The sequence below is a fragment of the Bos mutus genome, chromosome 2 (assembly GCF_027580195.1).
Source record: "Bos mutus isolate GX-2022 chromosome 2, NWIPB_WYAK_1.1, whole genome shotgun sequence".
NCBI lineage: Eukaryota > Metazoa > Chordata > Mammalia > Artiodactyla > Bovidae > Bos > Bos mutus.
The window spans coordinates 99,685,370-99,712,946 of record NC_091618.1 but is presented as its reverse complement, the minus strand read 5'-3'; the positions used below and the strand labels follow the sequence as shown (position 1 = coordinate 99,712,946).

The 27,577-nt window shown below is 41.0% G+C and overlaps 1 protein-coding gene across 2 annotated transcripts in view; it reads left to right on the top strand.

The window, feature by feature from the left end:
• The window catches only part of ITGB6 (integrin subunit beta 6), a 152,495-nt gene that overhangs the window by 88,967 nt on the left and 35,951 nt on the right, over positions 1-27,577 (top strand). For both annotated transcript variants that reach the window (XM_070357504.1, XM_005897269.3), the window contains exons 11-12: positions 19,736-19,825; positions 27,305-27,439. In XM_070357504.1, the coding sequence (XP_070213605.1) occupies positions 19,736-19,825; positions 27,305-27,439 (225 nt within the window). The remainder of the gene's footprint in view (positions 1-19,735; positions 19,826-27,304; positions 27,440-27,577) is intronic.

Genomic DNA, 27,577 nt, shown 5'->3' with positions numbered 1-27,577 from the left:
TTGGCCGTGTGACTACCCTTCCATTTCTAGGAAGGCCCACAGCATGCAGGGACTCAGTTACCTGTCTATCTCCTGTACCTTTTCTATAGCTGCAGGTGGCCACCCTGTCTGTGTTCATGTGCTCAGTTGCTTCAGATGTGTCCAACTCTTTGTGACTCTATGGACTGTAGACCGCCAGCCTCCTCTGTCCATGGAATTTTCCAGGCAAGAATACTGGAGTGAGTTGCCATGCCCTCCTTCAGGGGGTTTTCCCGACCCAGGGATCAAACCCATGTCTTCTGCATCTCCTGCATTGCAGGTGGATTCTTTATTGCTGAGCCACTGGAGAAGTCCCTGTGTCTGTGGGGCTGGCCCAAGCTATAGTTATGCTGAAAGGAAGCTCACCCTGGCTTGCATCAGCATGCAGATTTTAATTGCACCCATGTATACTCTCATGATACAGCCTTTTACACAATTATAGAGGACTTTAAGGACAAGGGACAAATTAAACTGATAGCTCCCAGGCATAAGAAAAGTTTGATAGGATTATATATTTTAACACTATGGCTAATTATCCAAAAGAGGCCAAACTATGCTACAAAGTGGCCACTATTTGTTACAACACAGTTCAGTATTTTGTTGCCCTTACAGACTTGAATCTTCAAAATGTAAACAGAAAATTTTTAAAACAGAAAATTTTGTTGAGCTTGAACAGTTTGGATGCATTTTACTTACTAATTCAGGGGTTGGCATACTTTTTCTCTAGGGTTGCCAAATTTCACACATAAAAATACAGGATGTCCAATCAAATTTGAATTTCAAACAAACAATAAATAATTTTTTATGTTTTAGTATGTTCCATGCAATATCTGGGCCACATACTAAAATTTTTGGAAGAATCACTAAAAGAAAAATGGAGAATCATGTACAGCATTGGGGAATAACGGAAGAGGAGAGTGGGGAACCTTCCTTCTATAGGATCTTCAGGGAATATCCCTTTCAAGAAACGATTATAAATAAAGCAGCAACCTGAAGGATTGTGTATACAAGCTCACAACCTGATGTTAGCTGGGGTAGAAGGGGATGGAGTGGGAAAGGTAGGCTAAAATCAAACTCCTCAGTCTTGAAAGCCAAGGAAAGTAAGCACAGTGTTATTCCATGGGTAGGAGGCATTCAAAAACACCACTTTTGTTGTGGAGCAGAAAACAGATGTCACAGGTATATGATAGATTGAGGATCCCATATGGATTATGTGTGTACAGTTTTAAAATCATGGCATCATTATTTTCCAAATTGCCAAAGCTCTTCCTGGGAACCTCCTCCTGACAATAAGAATGATGTTGACAGGCCATTCTATACCAGGCATTCTTAAACTTTAGCTCTCAATCAGATCAGATCAGATCAGATCAGTCGCTCAGTCGTGTCCGACTCTTTGCCACCCCATGAATCGCAGCACGCCAGGTCTCCCTGTCCATCACCAACTCCCGGAGTTCACTCAGACTCACGTCCATCGAGTCAGTGATGCCATCCAGCCATCTCATCCTTTGTCATCCCCTTGTCCTCTTGCCCCCAATCCCTCCCAGCATCAGAGTCTTTTCCAATGAGTCAACTCTTCGCATGAGGTGGCCAAAGTACTGGAGTTGCAGCTTTAGCATCATTCCTTCCAAAGAAATCCCAGGGCTGATCTCCTGTAGAATGGACTGGTTGGATCTCCTTGCAGTCCAAGGGACTTTCAAGAGTCTTCTCCAACACCACAGTTCAAAAGCATCAATTCTTTGGCATTCAGCCTTCTTCACAGTCCAACTGTCACATCCATACATGACCACTGGAAAAACCATAGCCTTGACTAGATGAACCTTTGTTGGCAAAGTAATGTCTCTGCTTTTGAATATGCTATCTACGTTGGTCATAACTTTCCTTCCAAGGAGTAAGCGTCTTTTAATTTCATGGCTGCAGTCACCATCTGCAGTGATTTTGGAGCCCAAAAAAATAAAGTCTGACACTGTTTCCACTGTTTCCCCATCTATTTCCCATGAAGTGATGGGACCAGATGCCATGATCTTCGATTTCTGAATGTTGAGCTTTAAGCCAACTTTTTCACTCTCCACTTTCACTTTCATCAAGAGGCTTTTGAGTTCCTCTTCACTTTCTGCCATAAGGGTGGTGTCATCTGCATATCTGAGGCTATTGATATTTCTCCCGGCAATCTTGATTCTAGCTTGTGTTTCCTCCAGTCCAGCGTTTCTCATGATGTACTCTGCATATAAGTTAAATAAGCAGGGTGACAATATACAGCCTTGACCTACTCCTTTTCCTATTTGGAACCAGTCTGTTGTTCCATGTCCAGTTCTAACTGTTGCTTCCTGACCTGCATACAGATTTCTCAAGAGGCAGGTCAGGTGGTCTGGTATTCCCATCTCTCAGAATTTTCCACAGTTTATTGTGATCCACACAGTCAAAGGCTTTTGCATAGTCAATTAAGCAGAAATACATGCTTTTCTGGAACTCTCTTGCTTTTTCCATGATCCAGCAGATATTGGCAATTTGATCTCTGGTTCCTCTGCCTTTTCTTAAACCAGCTTGAACATCAGGAAGTTCACGGTTCACATATTGCTGAAGCCTGGCTTGGAGAATTTTGAGTATTACTTTACTAGCATGTGAGATGAGTGCAATTGTGTGATAGTTTGAGCATTCTTTGGCATTGCCTTTCTTTGGGATTAGAATGAAAACTGACCTTTTCCAGTCCTGTGGCCACTGCTGAGTTTTCCAAATTTGCTGGCATATTGAGTGCAGCACTTTCACAGCATCATCTTTCAGGATTTGGAATAGCTCAACTGGAATTCCATCACCTCCACTAGCTTTGTTCGTAGTGATGCTTTCTAAGGCCCACTTGACTTCACATTCCAGGATGTCTGGCTCTAGGTCAGTGATCACACCATCATGATTATCTGGGTCATGAAGATCTATTTTGTACAGTTCTTCTGTGTATTCTTGCCATCTCTTCTTAATATTTTCTGCTTCTGTTAGGTCCATACCATTTCTGTCCTTTATCAAGCCCATCTTTGCATGAAATGTTCCTTTGGTATCTCTGATTTTTTTCTTTTTTTTTTTTTTTTCTCTGATTTTCTTGAAGAGATCCCTAGTTTTTCCCATTCTGTGTTTTCCTCTATTTCTTTGCATTGATCGCTGAAGAAGGCTTTCTTATCTCTTCTTGCTATTCTTTGGAACTCTGCATTCAGATGTTTATATCTTTCCTTTTCTCCTTTGCTTTTTGCTTCTGTTCTTTTCACAGCTATTTGTAAGGCCTCCCCAGACAGCCATTTTGCTTTTTTGCATTTCTTTTCCATGGGGAGGGTCTTGATCCCTGTCTCCTGTACAATATCACGAACCTCATTCCATAGTTCATCAGGCACTCTGTCTATCAGATCTAGGCCCTTAAATCTATTTCTCACTTCCACTGTATAATTAAGGGATTTGATTTAGGTCATACCTGAATGGTCTAGTGGTTTTCCCTACTTTCTTCAATTTAAGTCTGAATTTGGCAATAAGGAGTTCATGGTCTGAGCCACAGTCAGCTCCTGGTCTTGTTTTTGCTGACTGTATAGAGCTTCTCCATCTTTGGCTGAAAAGAATATAATCAATCTGATTTCGGTGTTGACCATATGGTGATGTCCACGTATAGAGTCTTCTCTTGTGTTGTTGGAAGAGGGTGTTTGTTATGACCAGTGCATTTTCTTGGCAAAACTCTATTAGTCTTTGCCCTGCTTCATTCCATATTCCAAGGCCAAATTTGCCTGTTACCCCAGGTGTTTCTTGACTTCCTACTTTTGCATTCCAGTCCCCTATAATGAAAAGGACATCTTTTTTGGGTGTTAGTTCTAAAAGGTCTTGTAGGTCTTCATAGAACTGTTCAACTTCAGCTTCTTCAGTGTTACTTCTTGGGGCATAGATTTGGATTACTGTGATATTGAATGGTTTGCCTTGGAAACGAACAGAGATCCTTCTGTCGTTTTTGAGATTGCATCCAAGTACTGCATTTCGGACTCTTTTGTTGACCATAATGGCCACTCCATTTCTTCTGAGGGATTCCTGCCCGCAGTAGTAGATATAATGGTCATCTGAGTTAAATTCACCCATTCCAGTCCATTTCAGTTCGCTGATTCCTGGAATGTCGACATTTACTCTTGCCATCTCTTGTTTGGCCACTTCCAATTTGCCTTGATTCATGGACCTGACATTCCAGGTTCCTATGCAATATTTCTCTTTACAGCATCGGACCTTGCTTCTATCACCAGTCACATCCACAGCTGGGTATACTTTTTGCTTTGGCTCTGTCCCTTCATTCTTTCTGGAGTTATTTCTCCACTGATCTCCAGTAGCATATTGAGCACCTACTGACCTGGGGAGTTTCTCTTTCAGTATCCTATCATTTTGCCTTTTCATACTCTTCATGGGGTTCTCAAGGCAAGAATACTGAAGTGGTTTGCCATCCCCTTCTCCAGTGGACCACATAGCTCTTAATAGAATCACCTAAAAACTTTCTCAAAAACCCAAGGTCTGGGCCACACTGTGATCCAATTAAATCAGTATCTTGGGAGACTCAAGCATCAATATTTTTTAAAGTCTCCCTTGGTATCCCTAGTCACCTAGAGAGTCTGTTAAAATATAGAATTTTATTTAGGAAGTCTGGGCTGGGACCTAAGATTTTGCATTCTTTTGTTTCCTTTAAAAAAATTGGCATGTAACTTACATATAACATTATATTAGTTTCTGATGTGTGACATAATTCAGTATTTGTGTACACTGCCCACACGGTTCACCACAATAAGTGTAGTTAATGCTTGTCACCATACATAGTTATCAGGTTTTTTTCTTATGATGGAAACTTTTTTGTTTTTTAAACTTTTTATTTTGTATTGGGGTATAGCCAGTTCTGTCAAAAATGACAGATCTCTGTTCATTTCCAAGGCAAACCATTCAATATCACAGTAATCCAAGTCTATGCCCCAACCAGTAATGCTTAAGAAGCTGAAGTTGAACGGTTCTATGAAGACCTACAAGACCTTCTAGAACTAACCAAAATAGATGTCATTTTTATTGTAGGGGACTGGAATGCAAAAGTAGGAAGTCAAGAAACACCTAGAGTAACAGGAAAATTTGGCCTTGGAGTACAGAATGAAGCAGGGCAATGGCTAATAGAGTTTTGCCAAGAGAACACATTGATCATAGCAAACTCTCTCTTCCAACAACACAAGAGAAGACTCTACACATGGACATCACCAGATGGTCAACACTGAAATTAGATTGATTATATTCTTTGCAGCAAAAGGTGGAGAAGCTCTATACAGTCAGCAAAAACAAGACCGGGAGCTGACTGTGGCTCAGATCATGAAATCCTTATTGCCAAATTCAGACTTAAATTGAAGAAAGTAGGGAAAACCACTAGACCATTCAGGTATGACCTAAATCAAATCCCTTACGCTTATACAGTGGAAGTCAGAAATAGATTCAAGGGGTTAGATCTGATAGAGAGAGTGACTGATGAACTATGAACAAACGTTCATGACATTGTACAGGAGACAGGGATCAAGACCATCCCCAGGAAAAAGAAATGCAAAAAAGCAAAATGGCTGTCTGAGGAGGCCTTACAAATAGCCGTGAAAAGAAGAGAAGTGAAAAGCAAAGGAGAAAAGGAAAAATAAGCATCTGAATGCAGAGTTCCAAAGAATAGCAAGGAGAGATAAGAAAGCCTTCCTCACTGATCAGTGCAAAGAAATAGAGGAAAACAATAGAATGTGAAAGACTAGAGATCTCTTCAAGGAAATTAGAGATACCAAGGGAACATTTCATGCAAGGATGGTCTCAATAAAGGACAGAAATGGTATGGACTTAAGATAAGCAGAAGATATTTAGAAGAAGTGGCAAGAATACACAAAGAATTATACAAAAAAGATCTTCACGATCCAGATAATCACACTGGTGTGATCACTGACCTAGAGCCAGACATCCTGGAATGTGAAGTTAAGTGGGCCTTAGGAAGCATCACTACAAACAAAGCTAGTGGAGGTGATGGAATTCCAGTTGAGCTATTTCAAATCCTAAAAGATGATGCTGTGAAAGTACTGCAGTTAATATGTCAGCAAATTTGGAAAACTCAGCAGTGGCCACAGGACTAGAAAAGGTCAGTTTTCCTTCCAATCCCAAAGAAAGGCAAGGCCAAAGAATGCTCAAACTACCGAACAATTGCACTCATCTCACATGCTAGTAAAGTAATGCTCAAAATTCTCCAAGCCAGGCTTCAACAATACATGAACTGTGAACTTCAGATGTTCAAGCTGGATTTAGAAAAGGCAGAGGAACCAGGGATCAAATTGCCAACATCCATTGGATCATCTAAAAAGCAAGAGAGTTCCAGGAAAACATCTACTTCTGCTTAATTGACTATGCCAAAGCCTTTGATTGTGTGGATCACAAACTGTGGAAAATTCTGAAAGAGATGGGAATACCAGATCACCTGACCTGCCTCTTGAGAAACCTGTATGCAGATCAGAAAGCAACAGTTAGAACTCGACATTGAATAACAGACTGGTTCCAAATAGGAAAAAGGAGTACATCAAGGCTGTATATTGTCACCCTGCTTATTTAACTTCTATGCAGAGTACATCATGAGAAACACTGGGCTGGAAGAAGCATAAGCTAGAATCAAGATTTCTGGGAGAAATATCAATAACCTCAGATAGGCAGATGACACCACCCTTATGGCAGAAAGTGAAGAAGCACTAAAGAGCCTCTTGATGAAAGTTAAAGAGGAGAGTGAAAAAGTTGGCTTAAAACTCAACATTCAGAAAACTAAGATCATGGCATCTGGGCCCATCACTTCATGGGAAATAGATGGGGAAACAGTGGAAACAGTGGCTGATTTTATTTTTGAGGGGCTCCAAAATCACTGCAGATGGTGATTGCAGCCATGAAATTAAAAGACGCTTACTCCTTGGAAGGAAAGTTATGACCAACCTAGATAGCATATTAAAAAGCAGAGACATTACTTTGCCAACAAAGGTCCATCTAGTCAAAGTTAAGGTTTTTCTAGTAGTCATGTATGGATGTGAGAGTTGTACTATAAAGAAAGCTGAGCACTGAAGAACTGATGATTTGAACTGTGGTGTTGGAGAAGACTCTTGAGAGTCCCTTGGACTGCAAGGAGATCCAACCAGTCCACCCTAAAGGAAATCAGTCCTGAATATTCAATGGAAGGACTGATGTTGAGGCTGAAGCTCCAATACTTTGGCTACCAGATGCGAAGAACTGACTTATTTGAAAAGACCCTGATGCTGGGAAAGATTGAGGGCAGGAGGACAAGGGGACGACAGAGGATGAGATGGTTGAATGACATCACCAACTCAATAGACATGAGTTTGAGTAAACTCTGGGAGTTGGAGATGGACAGGGAGGCCTGGCGTGCTGCAGTCCATGGGGTCGCAAAGAGTTGGACATGACTGAGTGACTGAACTGAACTGATAGCCAATTAACAATGTTGTGATAGTTTTAGGTGAACACAAATGGACTCAGCCATACATATACACATATCTATTCTCCAAACTCCATTCCCATGACAGGAACTTTTAAGATTTATTTTCTTCAGTTTAGTTCGGTCCCTCAGTCGTGTCCGACTCTTTGCAACCCCATGAATCACAGCATGCCAGGCCTCCCTGTCCATCACCAACCCCCGGAGTTTACTCAAACTCATGTGCCATCGAGTTGGTGATGCCATCCAGCCATCTCATCCTCTGTCATCCCCTTCTCCTCCTGCCCCCAATCCCTCCCAGCATCAGAGTCTTTTCCAATGAGTCAACTCTTCGCATGAGGTGGCCAAAGTATTGGAGTTTCAGCTTTAGCATCAGTCCTTCCAATGATCACCCAGGACTGATTTCCTTTAGAATGGAGTGGTTGGATCTCCTTGCAGTCCAAGGGACTCTCAAGAGTCTTCTCCAACACCACAGTTCAAAAGCATCAGTTCTTCAGTACTCAGCTTTCTTCACAGTCCACTGTCACATCCATACATGACCACTGGAAAAACCATACCTTGACTAGACGGACCTTTGTTGGCAAAGTAATGTCTCTGCTTTTTAATATGCTATCTAGGTTGGTCATACCTTTTTTAGCAACTTTCACATATGCAATGTGAAATGAAAGTCATTCAGTCATGTCTGACTCTTTGCAACCCCATTAACTATACAGTCCATGGAATTCTCCAGGCCAAAATACTCAAGTGGGTAGCCGTTCCCTTCTCCAGGGAAATAGTCCCAACCCAGGGATCTAACCCAGGTTTCCCACAGTGCAGCAGGATTCTTTACCATCTGAGCCATCAGGAAACCCCAAATATGCAATACAGTATTATTAACAATAGTTACCACAATATCTTACATCCCATGACTTATTTATTTTATAACTGAATGTTTTTAACTTTTGACTCCTTCATCTATTTCACCCATACCCCCTCCCTCTTCCTCTGGCAACCAGCAGTCTGTCTCTGAATCTATGACTCTGGCTTTTTTGTTTGTTTTGATTTGATTTATGTGTTTGTTTAAGGTTCCATATTTGTAAATGAAATCATATGGTATTTGTCTTTTTCTGACTTGTTTAACTTAGCATAATGCCTTCAAGGTCCATTCATGTAACAAATGGCAAGATTCTTTTTTTTAATTGCTGAGTAATATTCCATTGTATATGTATACAACATCTTCTTTATCCATTCATCCATTGATGGGCACTTAGGCTACTTCCATATCTTAACTATTGTAATAATGCTGCAGTGAACATGAGGTGCATGTATCTTTTAAAATTAATGTTTTTATTTTCTTTAGATAAATATCCATAAGTGGAATTGCTAGATCATATGGTAGAAATAACTCCGTGAATGTGTGGTCAATCAATCTATGATGAAGGAGGCAAGCGTATACAATGGGAAAAGGACAGTCTCTTCAATAAATGGTTCTGGGAAAACAGGATGTCCACATATGAAAGAATTAAAGTAGACCACTATCTTCTACTATACACAAAAATTAACTCAAGACGGATGAAAGATTTGAATGTGAAGACCAAAACTGTAAAACTCCTAGAAGAAAACGTAGGTACTAAGCTACTCTTGACATTAGTCTTGGAAGTAATCATTTGGACCTGACTTCAAAAGCAAAGGCAACAAAAGCAAAAGTGAGCGAGTGGGACTACATCCAACTAAAAGGCGTCTACATAGCAATGGAAACCATCAGCAAAATGACCAGGCAACCAAAGAATTGAAGAAAAGTGTTTGCGAACCATATTCCTGATAAAGGGCTAATATCTGAAATATATTTTAAAAACTCATACAATTCAATACTTTTTTTTTAAATCAGATTTTAAAATGGACAGGGGGCTTGAATAGATATATTTCCAAAGAAGACATAGCCAACAGGCACATGATAAGATACTCAACATCAGGAAATGCAAATTATCAGGAAAATGCAAATCTAAACAATAATAAGGTATTACCTCACACCTGTTAGAAATAGCTATCATTAAAAAGACAAGAAATAAGTATTGGTGAGGAGATGGAGAAAAGGGAACCCCTGTGCACCATTGGGGAGAATGTAAACTGGTGCAGCCACTATGGAAAAGAGTATGGAGTTTGCCAAAATGTTAAAAAAAAAAAAAACAATGAGATTTTGCATCTGTCAGAAGCTTCCGATGCTACTGGTCTACCCAAAGCCCCCTCTTTGAGGAGAGAGGGCCATTAGGTCTTTAGCAGTCCTCATCTACCCAGATTACCTGTTTTCTATTTTTTGGTCCCTTCATTGTGTTCCTACCAGTCATCCTTCAAGTTCTATTACCTGCTTTTTGGTCTGCAAAGCACATAGGCTGCTAGCTACTGAGCTCAACATGTCTTCCAGCTTTAAAAGAAGCTTTCCAAAGCTCTGAGACTTGCATCCGCAATCCCTCCAAAAAGCAGGCTAATCTTATTAAGAGAAGGTCTGAAGTGTCCTGAAGAACAAACACTCAGTGTGACCCCTTTGTTCTCCCTGCCTCGTTCTCCAGTGGCTCTCTGTGCATGTGTTTGTCTCAGAACAGTCATGCACGGTGGGCCCATTCGTCTCCCCTTATCGCCCTGTGACTGCTGCCTAGCACTCGTTCAGCTGTGCACTGCAGCTTCTCGGCTGACAAGATAATTACATTCCTGGGCAGACAGGGAGAAAGAGTGGGAGTGCTCAAAAGTTCCGAAGCCGACTACCTACTCATTGCTGGTGCAGACTTCAAGATCAAGCACCTGATCTAATTAGCACACCCCCATCCCTGCCCGCCAGATTGTGGAAAGCTGACAATTAAAAGCCTGAAGGCAAAACAGGTATTGCGCAACTCAGAGATAGACATTCACGCTACCTTGTGCCAGAAACAACTACATATTCTTTTTGGAATCTTGGGTGTCCTAGTAACACAGTCGGGCCTCGGGGTAAACTTTTGCATAATACTGGGAGCCCTGCGTTTACCGTAATGAACAGAAGAATAAAATCTCACAAGAATGCAAGACCTCTTGGGAAGAAATCCTTCTGATTACCTCCAGAAGGCCTTATTTCAGTCAAACCAGCTGGCCCCTGGCTCTGGAAGAAGCACACTACCTGACAAAAGCAAGCCTCTATCCACAAAGAGCTGTTTTCCTTTGACCAGATAAATAGCACAATACAGTCTACAGGGAAAAAACATGTTTTTTGCCTCTATGGTTTCATGACTTCCTACATTTCTTTCAAGATGTAGCCTTCAATTTGAAAGCGATTATAGCCACAACCCTTTCTCTTCCTTTCTTTCTACTTTGAGTAGGAGAGTATTCTATAATCTCTAAGCCCCTTCATATATAAGTACCAGCCATTATTGTCTTAACTTTCTAATGAGACTGCCCCTTGATGGCTGTTGGCATTTGCACAGTGAGCAAGGGGAGCCAAGCGAGCACTGGCTTTGAAGTCAAGATCTGTTTCTACCATGTATTAGTTCCGTGACCAGGCAAGGGACTCACTTCTCCAACTAAAATGAAGGCTTAAAATCTTTAAAGGTTAAAGAAATCAAAAGAGCCCTAGCAGAATGTTATAGGTTGAATTATGCCCTACCTCCAACCCCCAAAATATGTTAAAGTCCTAATATCTAGTACCTCAATGTGACCTTGTTTGGAAATAGGGCCTTGCGGGTGTAATTCAGTTCAGTTCAGTCGCTCAGTCGTATCCGACTCTTTGCGACCCCATGAATCACAGCACACCAGGCCTCCCTGTCTATCACCAACTCCTGGAGTTCACTCAAACTCATGTGCCATCGAGTTGGTGATGCCATCCAGCCATCTCATCCTCTGTCATCCCCTTCTCTTCCTGCCCCCAATCCTTCCCAGCATCAGAGTCTTTTCCAATGAGTCAAGTCTTCGAGTGAGGTGGCCAAAGTATTGGAGTTTCAGCTTTAGCATCAGTCCTTCCAGTGAACACCCAGGATTGATCTCCTTTAGAGTGGACTGGTTGGATCTCCTTGCAAGTCCAAGGGACTCTCAAGAGTCTTCTCCAACACCACAGTTCAAATGCATCAATTCTTTGGTGCTCAGCTTTCTTCACAGTCCAACTCTCACATCCATACATGACCACTGGAAAAACCATAGCCTTGACTAGATGGACCTTTGTTGGCAAAGTAATGTCTCTGCTTTTGAATATGCTATCTAGGTTGGTCATAACTTTCCTTCCAAGGAGTAAGCGTCTTTTAATTTCATGGCTGCAGTCACCATCTGCAGTGATTTTGGAGCCCCCAAAAAATAAAGTCTGACACTGTTTCCACTGTTTCCCCATCTATTTCCCATGAAGTGATGGGACCAGATGCCATGATCTTCGTTTTCTGAATGTTGAGCTTTAAGCCAACTTTTTCACTCTCCACTTTCACTTTCATCAAGAGGCTTTTGAGTTCCTCTTCACTTTCTGCCATAAGGGTGGTGTCATCTGCATATCTGAGGTTATTGAGATTTCTCCCGGCAATCTTGATTCCAGCTTGTGCTTTTTCCAGCCCAGCGTTTCTCATGATGTACTCTGCATAGAAGTTAAATAAGCAGGGTGACAATATACAGCCTTGACCTACTCCTTTTCCTATTTGGAACCAGTCTGTTGTTCCATGTCCAGTTCTAATTCTTGCTTCCTGATCTGCATACAGATTTCTCAAGAGGCAGGTCAAGTGGTCTGGTATTCCCATCTCTTTCAGAATTTTCCACAGTTTATTGTGATCCACACAGTCAAAGGCTTTGGCATAGTCAATAAAGCAGAAATAGATGTTTTTCTGGAACTCTCTTGCTTTTTCCATGATCCAGCGGATGTTGGCAATTTGATCTCTGGTTCCTCCGCCTTTTCTAAATCCAGCTTGAACATCTGGAAGTTCATGGTTCATATATTGCTGAAGCCTGGCTTGGAGAATTTTGAGCATTACTTTACTAGCATGTAAGATGAGTGCAATTGGGCAGTAGTATGAGCATTCTTTGGGATTGCCTTTCTTTGGGATTGGAATGAAAACTGACCTTTTCCAGTCCTGTGGCCACTGCTGAGTTTTCCAAGATGAGGCTATACCTGAGCAGGATGGATCCAGTAATACTGGTGGTCTTAGAAAGACGCAGAAGAGCAAGCACCAAGAGACAATGGAGGCAGATGTGGAGTAACAATCTACAAGTCAAGGAAAGCCATGAACTATCAATAACCACCAGGAGCTAGAAAGAGGCAAGGATAAGATTCTCCCCAACCGGTTACAGGGGGAGCATGAGACACTTACTCTCAGACATCTGGCCTCTAGAATTGTGAAACAATTTTTTTTGTTGTAAGCCACCAAGTTTGTGCTACTTAGTGACAGCAGCCCTAGGAAGCGAATGCATCCAGTTAATTTAGACTTATTCATTAACTTCTCTCTGGCTCACCAATGATGTCACTACAGCAGGAGAACCATTTCAAGGCACATACTGTCAGTGGTCTGGTCAAGAGAGCTAACTCCAGGGCAGAGCATGACAGGTGGGTCTAACTTGACTACTTCCTGGCTGGTTGACCTTGGCCAAGTTAACTCAACTCTCTGGGCCTCACTATCTTGGTATAATAATGGATATTATTAAGATAATAATGGTACCTAAGTACAGTAATAGAGCTTCTGTGGAAATCTAAATAGATGACTGTCAGGTAGGAACGTCAATGTCACTTATTCTCTCTCAGATCATAGTAGTTCAGTGGATCAGGCAAATTCTGGTGCCTTTATCTCCCTTAGCATTGTACACTCATCACTCCAGACCAGTGAGCCACGTGGAACTGAGGAGACAAAGAACAATAGGATCCCCTCCTCAGCACTCCTGCAACTTCCCCGAGGCCCATCCAGAGTCCTCAAAACAACAGGTTCTCCAGGAGTCTTGCGTTTCTGAGGATGCAGGCGCCAAAAGGCAGGAGGTGCTTGGAGATGTCAGGAAGCTAGCTAGGACTTCTCCATCCTTTCACGAGGCCCCCTGAATTGGTAACTGCAGCTCAGGAGGACTCCGTCCTGAAACCAACTCCTGTGAATGGTGTGAGGCTAACAAGCAAGTCAGGCTGTTCTATGAACGCCGAGGAGTTTGCCCAGTGTACTCCTCCCTTAGGCCCACTCCCCAGGTAGAAGGAATCCTGGTAGGAGCTAATTATTCCCTGTGGCCAACACCCGAAAGATCTGAGACTACTTCAGAATTACTGGCATTTTCTCCAATTTAGGTGACATCTTGCTTCCCAGGTGGCGCTAGTGGTATAGAACCTGCCTGCCAATGCAGGAGACACGAAAGATACCAAATTCGATCCCTGGGTCGGGAAGATCACTTGGAGGGGAGCATGGCAACCCACTCCAGTGTTCTTGTGTGAGAAATCCCATGGACAGAGGAGCCTGACAGGCTATGGTTCATAGGGTCACAAAGAGTCGGATGAGACTGAAGTGAATTAGCATGCATGCATTGATTACCACCGAGAAGCATCGTCTTGACAACAGAATGTTTGCCTCCGTGCGTTTTCTCATCTCAGAACACCCATATACTGTGGGTTTGTTTCTGCTGTGTGGATGTACCTAAGAGCAGAACTGCTAGGTCAAGTTCAGCCATAGTAACTACTGCCAGTTTTCCAAAGTGATGGTACCAATTTAGGCTCCTGTGGGAAGTACTTGCGGGCACCGTCAGTTTTTTCAATTGTAGCCATTGTAGTGCATGTACCCTGGCATCTCATTGTGGCTTCCATTTATATTTATCTAATGATTAATGATGCTGAACATTTTTCACATATTCTTTTGCCTCTTACACACATATATATTATATTGTTTATATATATATAAAATATATATATTTATTTGTTGTTGTTGTTTTTTGTTTGTTTAAACTAAAAGAAGTCTTCTCCTTGCTGGTGTATAGGAGTTGTTTGGACATTCTGGTACCGAATCAGATTCATGTGTTATAGATACTTTCTCCCACTCAGTGGTTTCTTCTCATTCCCTTAAAGGCATCTTTTCAGAGCAGAAATTCTTTAATTTATTTATCTTTTCCTTTATAGGTCATGCTTTGGTGTAGGGCATGAAGTTATCTCCCCTGACTTCTATCTATAGTGAGAAAAGTCAAAACAGTGGGTAGGCTTTTAGAGGAGGAGTAATGGCCTGGTGGCTCAGATGGCAAAGAAGCTGCCTGCAATGCAAGAGATGTGGGTTTGATCCCTGGATCAGGAAGATCCCTTAGAGAAAGGATTGGCAACCTACTCCAGTATTCTTGCCTGGAAAATCCCATGGAGAGAGGAGCCTGGTGGGCCACAGTCCATAGGGTCGCAAAGAGCGACTAAAACTTTTGCGTTTTTTTTTTTTTTTTTCACAATGACTGGGAGGTAGTTACTACAAGGGAGGATTCTAGGGGCTGATTGTGTTCTATTTCTTGATCTTGGTAGTTACACTTGCTTGTTCACTTTTTAACTATTCAGTGAACTATATACTTATTCCTTGTACATTGTGTATATGTGTTATACTGCTACTAAAGTTGTGAGAGAAGGAGAGAGAAAATGCACAAACAGGAGCCACTAATGAAAGAGATTTTGAGATAATGACCAAAAAAAAAATACTGTGAAAGACTAGAGAAAATATTTGTAAACAGTATATATAAGCTCATAGATTCTTAATCTTACAAGCCAGCCTTATAATAAATATATTTTAGCAGGAAAACATTTAGTAGGTATAGTTAAAGAATAAGAGCAGTGGCATTGGTTAATCATATAATGTTGAAAATAAACAGGGCTGAGTGTAAAATCCCTCCGTATTAATGAGGCTCCACAGAAAGAGTTAAGCAAGCCTGAAGAGAAGCAGCAGGTTGCTCTAAATATTTGGTTTTACAGATTCTTTTTTAAAATGCTACTAGCAGATAGATGGCAAGTTGACTTCTGGCTTCTCATCCTCTGCTACAAGCATGCTAAGTCACTTCAGCTGTGTCTGACTCTTTTCGACCCCATGGACTGTAGCCTGCCAGACTCCTCTGTCCATGAGATTCTCCAGGCAAGAATACTGGAGTGGGTTGCCATGACTTCCTCCAGGGGATCTTCCCGACCCAGGGATTGAACCTGCATCTCTTCTGCCTCCTACATTGGCGGAGTGTTCACTAGCACCAGTGGGGAAGCCCCCTTCCTCCGCTAAGGAATATTATAGTGTTCAGTTCAGTTCAGTCACTCAGTCGTGTCTGACTCTTTTCGACCCCATGAATCGCAGCACCCCAGGCCTCCCTGTCCATCACCATCTCCCGGAGTTCACTCAAACTCACGTCCATTGAGTCGGTGATGCCATCCAGCGATCTCATCCTCTGTCGTCCTCTTTTCCTCCTGCCCCCAATCCCTCCCAGCACCAGAGTCTTTTCCAATGAGTCAACTCTGTACAAAATCGTGCCTGATGAGTCTGAGGTGGTGAGGAACCCATGACACAATAACAGAAATGTCACAAGAGAAGGATATAAGTGTCTAGGAGAGTCATCACCAAAGGCAAAAACCCAATCATGATGTCCAGCAAGGATATAGCTAATAATAAACCATATCACAGAAGAGAGCCAGGCTCTGAACCTGAAGATGAGCGTTAACCCAACAGGAAGTGCCTTCAAAGCAGTATCGGCAGTCCCTTCGGGAGCTGTCTCTCCCAAGGAGAGGACAGCAAGAGAGCATCAAAAGCAGCCAAGGGGCAGCCAAGGTCCTCAGCCCAAGTCTCTGAGGAGAATAACAACTCGATGGCCTATCCATGGTGACCTGGGGTGGCAGGTGTGTGGATCTGTGGTTCCTCTGCCCTCAGGCAACCACGAGACCACACCTGATGGCCAGTTCTGGCAGTCAGACACCCAGAGGCCCTGAACTTAGAGAAACTCTCTGAGAGGATCCCGATACGTGCAGGTGTGAACTCAGGCACGGTCCTCTGAAGGCTTTGATGCCTGCTGGCTAAATCACCCTTTGTCCTTGTCTTATCCTCTACCCTTGACAGACAGGAGATTTCCAGGGACCAAATGGAAATTGTTGGACAAATAAACTTTTTCTGAAATGGGGGCAAAGTGAGCCAAAAAAAAAAAAAATAGGGCTTGATGAAGGAAGTCAAGAAAATGAAAGTGAGCAGAAAAAGCCAACCTTGCAAACACGAGTGAGAAAAGCAACCTCAGGAACTCGTGGGTGGCATGGTGGTGAGGAAGGGGAGAAAATCCATAATTAGGAAAATCCATGGACAGATAACAGGGATCACAAGCCCAGGAAATTCAAGCCCAAGCAGAGAAGTCTGCATATCTAATCAGCTCATACAACGTTGTGTTTTTAGAGTTCACCGTTTCTAATATCCAAGAGTTCTCTTTCCCGATCACACTGCTATAATTTTTCACATCCAGGCATGCAAAGTCACCCTTTTTCTAACATTAAACATGTTTAATCAGGACAATTTATAATAGCACTTTAGAGTTTTAGTAAAAGAGAGGCATTTGACACATGATATTTACAGTAATCAGAATACTACAAGATTTAAAGTGTAATTTTTTTTAGTGTTAGATCAGAAAGCCAAATTGCCCAAGTCCTTAGTTAGTTGTTTGTACTGCTTTTACAGGGAATCAGCATCCAGAAATTAATTAATAGTCTTCCTCTCCACAATGATCAGTGTCATCCCTGGGTACTACTAGCTGCCAACTCCTTTGTACCCTCACTCTAGTGGCAATCAGCAAATGCTGTTAACGTTAAACCACTTGTCCTAACGGCCGAAAGTCAAATGTCATACTCATGCATGATCATAATTATGCTTTAGGAAGTGGATGGATTTGGCTTTGTTAACCAAGAATTAACTCCAAATCTGGAGGCCACTTGAACTAGTGCTTCTAGAAAATATTCATTATATATTGGCCTTGGGGATCCCAGGACATTTTTCAAGGATAACAGCTTAATGCGGAGCTAAAGGCCTTGGAATTCTTTGTCAAATGGCTCTAAACCTTTCTTTGTCAAGCTCTAAAGATTCCCTCCACCTTCCCTTCTTGGACCAGTCAAATTTACACACATTCCAGCTCCACTTGAGTGAAATCCAAGTTCCCCTTTAGGTATTTGCTGCTAACCACAGTTCTCATGCTTCATGGCCCTTTTGACATGTGTTTATTTGAAAAGGTAAGTCGATGAACCAGTGCCTTCCTCATATTTGACAAGTTCTACCTGACTTGGGGAAACCAAAGACGGCCCCATTCAACAAGCAGTGATGGGAGACCCAAAGTAACTCAAGGGATGTTACCTGGATGATTACCCACAGCCCCTTCAATAATAAAATGCAGATCAAAGCAGATGGACCACTGATACTCTTTGAAGAGTTCAGATTTCCATCCACTTCAAACTTAAACACAATCACAAACAGTGAAATAAGTAGGACATAACAAAACCCACAAATTAAAACCAAAGCACATTTTCCTGTATACAAGGAGTAGAAGGTTTGGTTTAACCAGGGTGCCCACCTCTAGTGAGGGACCTCCCACCACTCCTTGGTGTTCCAACATCAGCTAGGCTTCATTTGTTCCTCTCTTTGATTCCTTTTGTCTTGATTGATTTATTTAGCATCATGATTATAATTAATAATAAAAATTAATGTAATTTGTGTTCAGTTACTTCAGTTGTGTCTGAGTGTTTGCGACCCTATGGACTATATAGCCCACCAGGCTTCTCCATCCATGGGATTTTCCAGGCAAGAATACTGGTATGGGTTGCCATGCCCTCCTCCAGGGGATCTTCTTAATCCAGGAATCAAACCCATGTCTTCTGTTTCTTCTGCATTGCACCAGATTCTTTACTGCTGAGCCACTGGGGAAGCCCCAGTTCTAATTTAGTTTGGTGCATTTTTTAAACTACTTAAAAGAGGTAGGGTGTTACTATGTTTGAGCCTTGGGAAATGCCCTAAATTCTTCACTCAAAGCTTATTTCTCTTTTTTCCCTACAATTATAATAAATTCAGTCATTTAATTTCATAGCACACAAATACTATAGAAGGGAACAGCTGACAAAATGAGTGATTGTTTCTTCTTGATGTAGCACAGCATATTAAGTCTACTTAATAGATATTGCTGAATGCAATAGTAAATGAATGAATGACTTGGTAGGCGAGTGATACCTTACAGCTTAACAAGAAGACAGAAACTATTTAAAAACAAATAAAAGAAACAAAAGCATAGAGAGTGGGGTCCATTTGGTAAGGGTGTGATCTATCTCTAAATTTTAGAAGTCTTTGATGATTATAGAATTATAGTTAATATTATAAGTATGACTAGTTAGTCAAGAAAAATGTCAAGGTATGCTTGAATGTCTTGATTTAAGAAGACAGAAGTCTGTCCTATATATTTTAAGAAAATTTTTGTTTGAAAATAGTTTTAAAGCATAAACTTAAGGAAGGGATAATTTTCAGCAGTCTAGAAAATTGCTTTCATTGCATTGCTTCATTCCTTAGCCATGTTTGATACCTGAAGGGATGAACTAATACAGTGAATTCTCCTCTGATGGAAACGACATCTCAGGGGAAGCAATGTACATGGAGAATGCAGATGGTTTAGAGCTAAGTGCTGATTCACGCCATCCTGACGAGTGAGAAGCGAGTCCAACCAACTCCAGTACGGTGCTGACATCCCTAAGAGAGTACTCATTACTGCTAGGAAAGGAGGAGTTAACAGCAAGCATTCAAACAATTCACTCCTTTGCTCTACCAAGCAACTGACAATGACTGACAATTAGGACCTCTGGACTGATTGACCTGAGGGGTGACCTGATCGCAGGGAGGGACTCAAGTGACCCAAACCTTAGTTTCTGCAATGCTACAGAAAAAAAAAGAAGAAGAAGAAGAAGAAGAAGACAGTTCCTGGTAGTGAGCTCAGAACTTTTTAGAAAAAGGATGTTCCCCAAATCAAAAATGTTATATACATGCTATTTCTATTTGAGACTTAACTCCTGTTATGATGTCAATTACAGCCCTAGACTAAGGCCACCACAGACATTAGATTTCCCGGCAGCAACTCTGGCCATTTCATTTCCTGCTTGAGCTCAGGAAGCAGCACGAGGCACAGCTAGAGTTTCAGGACAAACGCCGTTTATTATCAGGAACCTGTTTCTCCCAGCCAGTTAAATAGAGGTGATCTCAACCATAGGTTGAACCCCACACTTAACGCTTCTCAGTTACAGTGAGCAAAGACTGACTTATTTTTTTGTTTGTTGTTTGTTTACAGAATTATGCAAAACTTATTCCTGGAGCTACAGTAGGGGTACTTCAGAAGGACTCTGGAAACATTCTCCAGCTGATCATCTCAGCTTATGAAGTATGAAATTTTACTGTTGGGGTCTTTTTGCATTTATTTGATGTTTAAAAACTATGTTTTAGGCGGTTAAATGCACTCTCCTTTGTTGGTAGAGATAGTTGGTAGAAAATCTCTCTGCCTTAATGCAGCCAAAATGTAAATTTTGTTCCCTTTATTTGCAGATATTTTTCCCAGAAGGTGGGGCAGAAGGTAGAAAACTCATAAACCTGATCATAAAGTTAAGGTTGTTTTTATAGTAATAACCAACAGCAGCATTGTCACCTGCAGAATTTTAATTCTACTGAAAAGTCTTCGTGAGTCACACAATTAAGCTTTCCTCTTCTCTGCCTAAAAAAAAAAAAATTGTTTAGATTGCCAATGAATAACAGCTATGAGAACTAACTCCACAGGCTTAATGAGACTGCATCATAACTCAAGGGAAAACAGCGAAGCACATCAGGAACACCACTTTGTAGATTCCCTGCTTTGAGGAGTCAGGGAAATTTTCCATTAGTGTTATATCATAAATACATTTTTAACTTTTTTTCTTTTTTTTTGCCTTGTCTTTGTAAATTAGTGCCTGAGGACAGAATTCTTCCCTTAAAACAAGATCCATACCTACAGGGTTGCTATGTTTTCTCTCTTTGTCTCCATTTCATAACCCAATCAACAGTGGGTGGCCTGTTGCCAACTTTTTATTTTGGTTCCTAAATATCACTATCAGCCCCTCTTTTGCTTTTCCTTACAAAGAAACACACATACACACACAAAGATTAAGTTCTACATTAGGACAGGAATGAAAAAAATAACATTTTATAAAGCAGTAAAGCTCTCATATTTGCTCCAAATGTCAGTTGCATAATAACAAATGAATAAAATGCTAATGTTTGATGTTTCAAAATTACAAATAAGTGATACATATGCACTGTATAACAATACTTAACATATACAGAACCAGTGTTCCTGACATTTCAGAATCATCTGGAAGGTTTTTTAAAATAGGTGTGTCTAGATTCCTTTCACAAATGTCTTAGGATAACTTTAAGGGGAGGAAGAGCAACATATTTTAAGAAACTCCCCACCCCAGTTTTTTTTTACTTCACCCCACCAATTTTGAGACTCTAACAGGGAAAAGCAAGATATTTTTTCTCAAAGACATGTTCTCAAAGAATAAAACACAGATGGTTCATTAAAGTTATGAGATGAGGGTATTTTTAATTCATATCCTCAGAAACTTCAGTTTTCTTAGCTCACATTAAAAATTAATCACCAGGTTAGTTCATGCTTGAAATTCTTCCAGACAGGAAAGCTTGTCGACAAAATACTATAAAAACCTTCCTCCCTCTCAAGCAGTAAAGTTTTAATGTGTAGACTCAAATAAAATCACGTGGCAAATCTTCACTGTGTTAGAAAATGCTCAATTTTCTTTAATTCAGGACTCTCAAAAATGCTGGCTACTAGCATCTTCACAGGAGGTAAGCAAATTATAAAACAGTGAATTGTCAAAAATATTTCCCCTCCCGTCTGACCAGCCCTGTCCGGGCCCCTGCTTGCTCTGCAGAGTTTATGTCTCACTTTATGTCCCCAGTCACATAACTTAGAGTAGTTGAAATCAAGACATCAAACATTTGCAGTGAATCTTGTGTCTTTATTTTAGTGTCTCAAAATTATGAAGTGTCTATTATTCTTAAATCAAACACTCTTGCTCTGTCTGGAGTTATGGTTGAAACTCGATGAGTCACTATGAGGCATGCAGCAAATCTTGGCACTAGTCCAACTTGTTTTTCTATTGTGTAATTTTTAAACGTATCCAAAAAGGACATGACTGAGCAACTGAACCGAACTGAAATGAAAAGGACTTTAAAACATGGGGACCCATGGACTGGATTTCTTCCCAGCCTAGAAAAAGAGAGAGAAGGAAAGAGACCATACTGAGAGAAAACACAAAACACTTCTGACTTGTAGTGGGGCAGGGGCAAACAATTTGTGTTTATAATTAGTGACTACAAACTTCAGCTCAGTATTTTACACGGACATTTAAAAAAAAAAAAACCTTAAATACCAGATGTGTATTCATCTGGCCATCATTTATTACTCTCTTTCATTTTCTAATCACATAATAAAACTGTTGAAATATTAATACTCCCAGGGGTAAGCTCCCCGGTTGGCATTTAAGTTCTGGAAGAGAAGTGACTTGTTTTGTTTTGTCTAGCTCATAGTAGATGCTGAATAAATGAGTGAATGAAAAGATGAAACCTACAGACATATATTTATGTCCTTACTTTGGCAAATTCATATTAAAATATTCCTGGTGAAATCTGCAATAGGATGTATTATATCAATGCTGAGATTTCCTTCATTTTGGCTAGATTATGTTACTCACTACCTAACTGCTGTAATCTACAGACTTTCAGGGTATATCCCTCATTTCTCACTTAGTCCACTGTGCCTCTATCTCCAGTGCTACTCCTATCTTATCTTTTGATGATCTCAGCCCATATATATATGGTCCTTCTCATATCCTGGGCTCCCAGTTTCTTGAACTCTGATTCTGAAATGACCTTGTTCCCTTCCCACTTAATTACTTCTTCAAATCTGCACTCTCTTGTCATACCTTAAACCTTATCTTTGCCAATAAACACCTAGAACTGGACATGGAACAACAGACTGGTTCCAAATAGGAAAAGGAGTATGTCAAGGCTGTATATTGTCACCCTGCTTATTTAACTTCTATGCAGAGTACATCATGAGAAACACTGGGCTGGAAGAAGCACAAGCTGGAATCAAGATTGCCGGGAGAAATATCAATAACCTCAGATATGCAGATGACACCACCCTTATGGCAGAAAGTGAAGAGAAACTAAAAAGCCTCTTGATAAAAGTGAAAGAGGAGAGTGAAAAAGTTGTCTTAAAGCTCAACATTCAGAAAACGAAGATCATAGCATCTGGTCCCATCACTTCATGGGAAATAGATGGGGAAACAGTGGAAACAGTGTCAGACTTTATTTTTTGGGGGGCTCCAAAATCACTGCAGATGGTGATTGCAGCCATGAAATTGAAAGACACTCCTTGGAAGGAAAGTTATGATCAACCTAGATAGCATATTCAAAAGCAGAGATATTACTTTGCCAACAAACGTCTATCTAGTCAAGGCTATGCTTTTTCCAGTGGTCATGTATGGATGTGAGAGTTGGACTGTGAAGAAAGCTGAGCGCCGAAGAATTGATGCTTTTGAACGGTGGTGTTGGAGAAGACTCTTGAGAGTCCCTTGGACTGCAAGGAGATCCAACCAGTCCATTCTACAGGAGATCAGCCCTGGGATTTCTTTGGAAGGAATGATGCTAAAGCTGAAACTCCAGTACTTTGGCTACCTCATGCGAAGAGTTGACTCATTGGAAAAGACTCTGATGCTGGGAAGGATTGGGGGCAGGAGGAAAAGGGGACGACAGAGGATGAGATGGCTGGATGGCATCACTGACTCAATGGACGTGAGTCTGAGTGGACTCCGGGAGTTGGTGATGGACAGGGAGGCCTGGCGTGCTGCGATTCATGGGGTCGCAAAGAGTCAGACATGATTGAGCGACTGAACTGAACTGAATATCAATTGTGTGCAATCAATTGTCCACTCACCATTTCTAATCTTCTCACCTTATTCTTGCTAATTCCCCTAATGTATTTTCCAGCCCCACTAGGGTCTCTGATTAATTGACCATATCTCCTCTGTACAGTTCCTCATCCCCTGATGTCTTCTCTCACCTGGTTCTCCAGTTTAAATTCAATCATTCTGGCCACTCCTTAGATATACTCTCAACTTCCCTGAACCTTATTGCTCCTTTGAGGTTTTTGGCCAACTGTAGTCCTGGTGAAATCCAGTCACTCTGCACAGCTGAATGGAAGTGGGAAAAACATACAATCATGCCACCTGGTCTCACTTTAAATTCATGATCACGGTCCTCAAGCAGGCCCTCCGTGCTGCCTGGAAACCAGGATATGTTTCTATTAAATATCCAAATGGAGATATCTAGGAGTCAGTTCGGAGAAGGCAATGGCACCCCACTCCAGTATTCTTGCCTGGAGAGTCCCATGGACCAAGGAACCTGTGGGCTGCAGTCCACGGGGTCACTAAGAGTCAGACACGACTGAGTGACTTCACTTTCACTTTTCACTTTCATGCATTGGAGAAGGCAATGGCAACCCACTCCAGTGCCTGGAGAATTCCAGGGATGGGGGATCCTGGTGGGCTGCCATCTATGGGGTCACACAGAGTCAGGAGTCAGTTGATATGTTAGTCCAGGTTATTCAGCAGAATAAGCTGGACTTTCCCAAACACACTTCACCAATAGTTTTCTCCTCCTCAACTAATGGTAATTCCATTCTTCACATTGCTAGAGACAAAATTCTTGAAATGATCCTGACTCCTCTCTTTCTCTTACACTTTACATTTAATCCATCAGGAAATCTTGTGGACTCTACCCTCAGATTTATTTAGAATTTGGTCCAATCTCTGTCATCCTGGTTGGAGCCATCCTCCTCATTCACCTGAATTATTGCAAAATTTCCTAAATGCTATGTCCTGTTTCCACTTCTGTTTTCCTGCATCCTGCTTTCAACAAAACAGCTAGAATTTTCATTAAAAATATTAACTCCTATCACTTTTCTCTGTGCATGCCTGCATGTGTGCCAAGTCGCTTCAGTTGTGTGTCTGACTCTTTGTGACCCCATGGACCATAGCTCACCAGGCTCCTCTGTCCATGGAATTCTCCAGGCAAGAACATTGGAGTGGGTTGCCACATCCTTCTCCAGGGGATCTTTCTGCCTCAGGGATCAAACTCGCCTCTCTTACATCTCCTGCACTGGCAGGAAGGTTATCATCACCCTTCTATAGGTAACACCAATTGTTTTCTCATTTACGTAGAGTAAAAGTTGAAGTCTTTATAACATTCCATGAGTACCCTACCAGGTCTGGTCCCCTCCACCCATTACCTCTGAACTCACCTCTGTTAACTCTAACTCTCTGCTCTAGTACAGTAACTGCCCTCCTTGCTGTTCTGCTTCCAGACATCATCCTGTCTTTGTGCCTTCACATTGGCTGCACCCTCTTCCTGAAACACATTTTCTCACATAAATATACATGGCTAATTTTCTCTCACTTTCTTGAAACATCACCTTCTTAACAAATCCCACCCTGACCACATTTAAAAGATCATAGCCTATGCCCCCTGCCCACACTCTCTTAATCTTCATTATCTCACCCTAACTTTTTCCTGTAGCATTTATTACCTTCCGGTGCTACATAATTTTCTCATATATTGTGTGGTTTCCTTTCTGTCCTCCCACACTGGAGTATAAACTCAGACAAGGGATCAGCTGTTTTAGAGGTTTTACAGAACAGTGTCCAGTACATAGTGGCCACTCAATTAGTATTTTCTGAGTGAATAAATTGGAAATGTAACTAGCTAAGATAAAACAGATTTGCAGGGTTCATTTTAATGCTAAATTGGCAGAATTTGAAATCTTAAGACATGATGTGAATAATCTTTAGGGCTGAGAAATGACACTTTAATCTCTGACAAAGACTACATTCTAAAAAAGTCAGCCTGTGTCAGTCAGTGGAAGGAGTGATCATGTGGAACAAATAACAAAGCAGGGAAGAGGAGTGACTTAGAATTTACAGTAAGCAACTTAGAATTACAAGGAAGGCGGGGTCCTCTTAACATGCAGTTGACAAATTATACCTCAGGAAAGTTTGAATCTGAATATGCCTTTAAAATTCTATCAATGGAATGTGCATAGGAACTCATCCTTTTAGAGGAGGTATGACTTAATTCATAATATTTTACAATTTGTTTTTATTCTGTTTTTAAAAAATAAATTAGTTTTGTCCCCCAAATACAGACTTCTATTTTACAAAAGAAAGAGGAATCCTTTAACTTTTATCTAGTCCTCTCCTTTACCTTTGTATCAACAATCCCATTCCTCATCATGCCTCAGGCAGGGGTGAATGCAGCCACATGCCAGCTTCCTTGACTCAAATTTTCCTATCCTCTCTTCTAGCCTGTCCTGCACACACCTTCCAGACAGCCTCCCTGCAGTGGTATTTTCAGTAAATCAGGCCCCTGTTTAAAAGCTTCAGGAAATGCTTCCCACAGGTCTTAACTCATCTCTCCAAACTACAGGGCTTTCTGTGGTCGGGTATCTCCCCAGACAGTTGGGGTGCAGGCTTGGGCTGAGCCCCTCTTGTCTCCATTCTGAACCACTCCTGGCACAGAGTTTTCTCTTTTCTGGCCCCCTCATCTGAAATACCATTGTCATCCCCTCCAGCAATCTAAATCCAACAGCCATTAAGGTCCAGTCTTCTAATACTTCAGCCTTCACTGACTACACTCTTTTCTGAAGTCTTCCAAACCCTTATGTATTACACTTTTTTTTTTTTTGTCCTAATTTAATGGTACACTGACTGACACTGTATGCTAACTGCTTCACTTGATTGCATCTTATTTTTTTCAGCAAGATGATCATCTTGATGGCAGAAATCCTATCTTATACTCATTCCCCCAGACCTGGCTCTATACTAAATGTACAAAAGGGACTCTATAAATTCGTATTGGTTTCAAGGCACATTTTCTCTCACATTTTAGCATCTCTAACACTAGGATGCATTTTGATTAGTCATATCTTACCGATGCTTTCAGTAGAATGAAAGTCACGATGTAGTGTTCACTGCCTGCATATGTATAACTTGGCAGTAATTGAATGTGTTGTTGTCACTTCAATTCATTATGTGCCCTGTTGGTACTATAAGTGTTGAGGACAATCACAGTTTTAAAATACCTTCCAAGTGTTCACTATGATTTGATATTGAGAAGGTATTATCTATGCAGAAATGTACCAAAACAGAATAACAGGGGAGCAAATACTGATATCAGCAACGCAAGTATTCATTGTTGGAGGAATGATCTGTATTTCTTTCAGAGTAAAAACCAGCTGCTTTATGGGACCTAAAAAATGATGATACTTAGGAGACAAGTAAAGGAAGCTATTGTTATATTTTGCTACTGAGATATAAGCAAAAGATTTGCCTTTTATATGCCATGTTTGGACTATAATTCATAGGACTGGACTATAATCCAGTCCTTGCAATACAGGACTAGAGAAATTTGCCAAACCCTCAAGATGAATAAAATAATTTTTAAATCAATGATGAACTGACAGGTTTAATTCATATGTAGTGCTGAACAATCTCGAAGTATTTTGTCATAGTTTATTTGTCATAAAATAATGGTGAATCTTGTAATAGATGGCATCTTAGATTTGATAAAATATGCTTGTGTGTGTGTATGTATTACTTGCTTTCTTGCTTGATTGGTGATCTGGTAAATTTCTTTTAGACCAAATTTAATTTTATTCATTTGTTGTTTAATGAACATGATCACAGATTCTTCTCTTCGGGCTCTATTTTTTGGTTGTGATCTTGTTCAACTCTTTATGTCTCATCTAAAGGAACTGCGGTCTGAGGTGGAGCTGGAAGTGTTAGGAGACACGGAAGGACTAAACCTCTCATTTACAGCCATCTGTAACACCGGGATCCCCGTTCCACACCAAAAGAAATGCTCTCACATGAAGGTGGGAGACACAGTAAGTAGAGATCAATAGATCATCTGAAAAGTCATTCAGATGATCTGTCAGAAGTTACCTTAGTGCACTAAAGCTGGACTTTTCCTTTCAAGAATTTCAAAAGCGATTTTCAAAGATTTCCTAATAAATGCTTTCGGG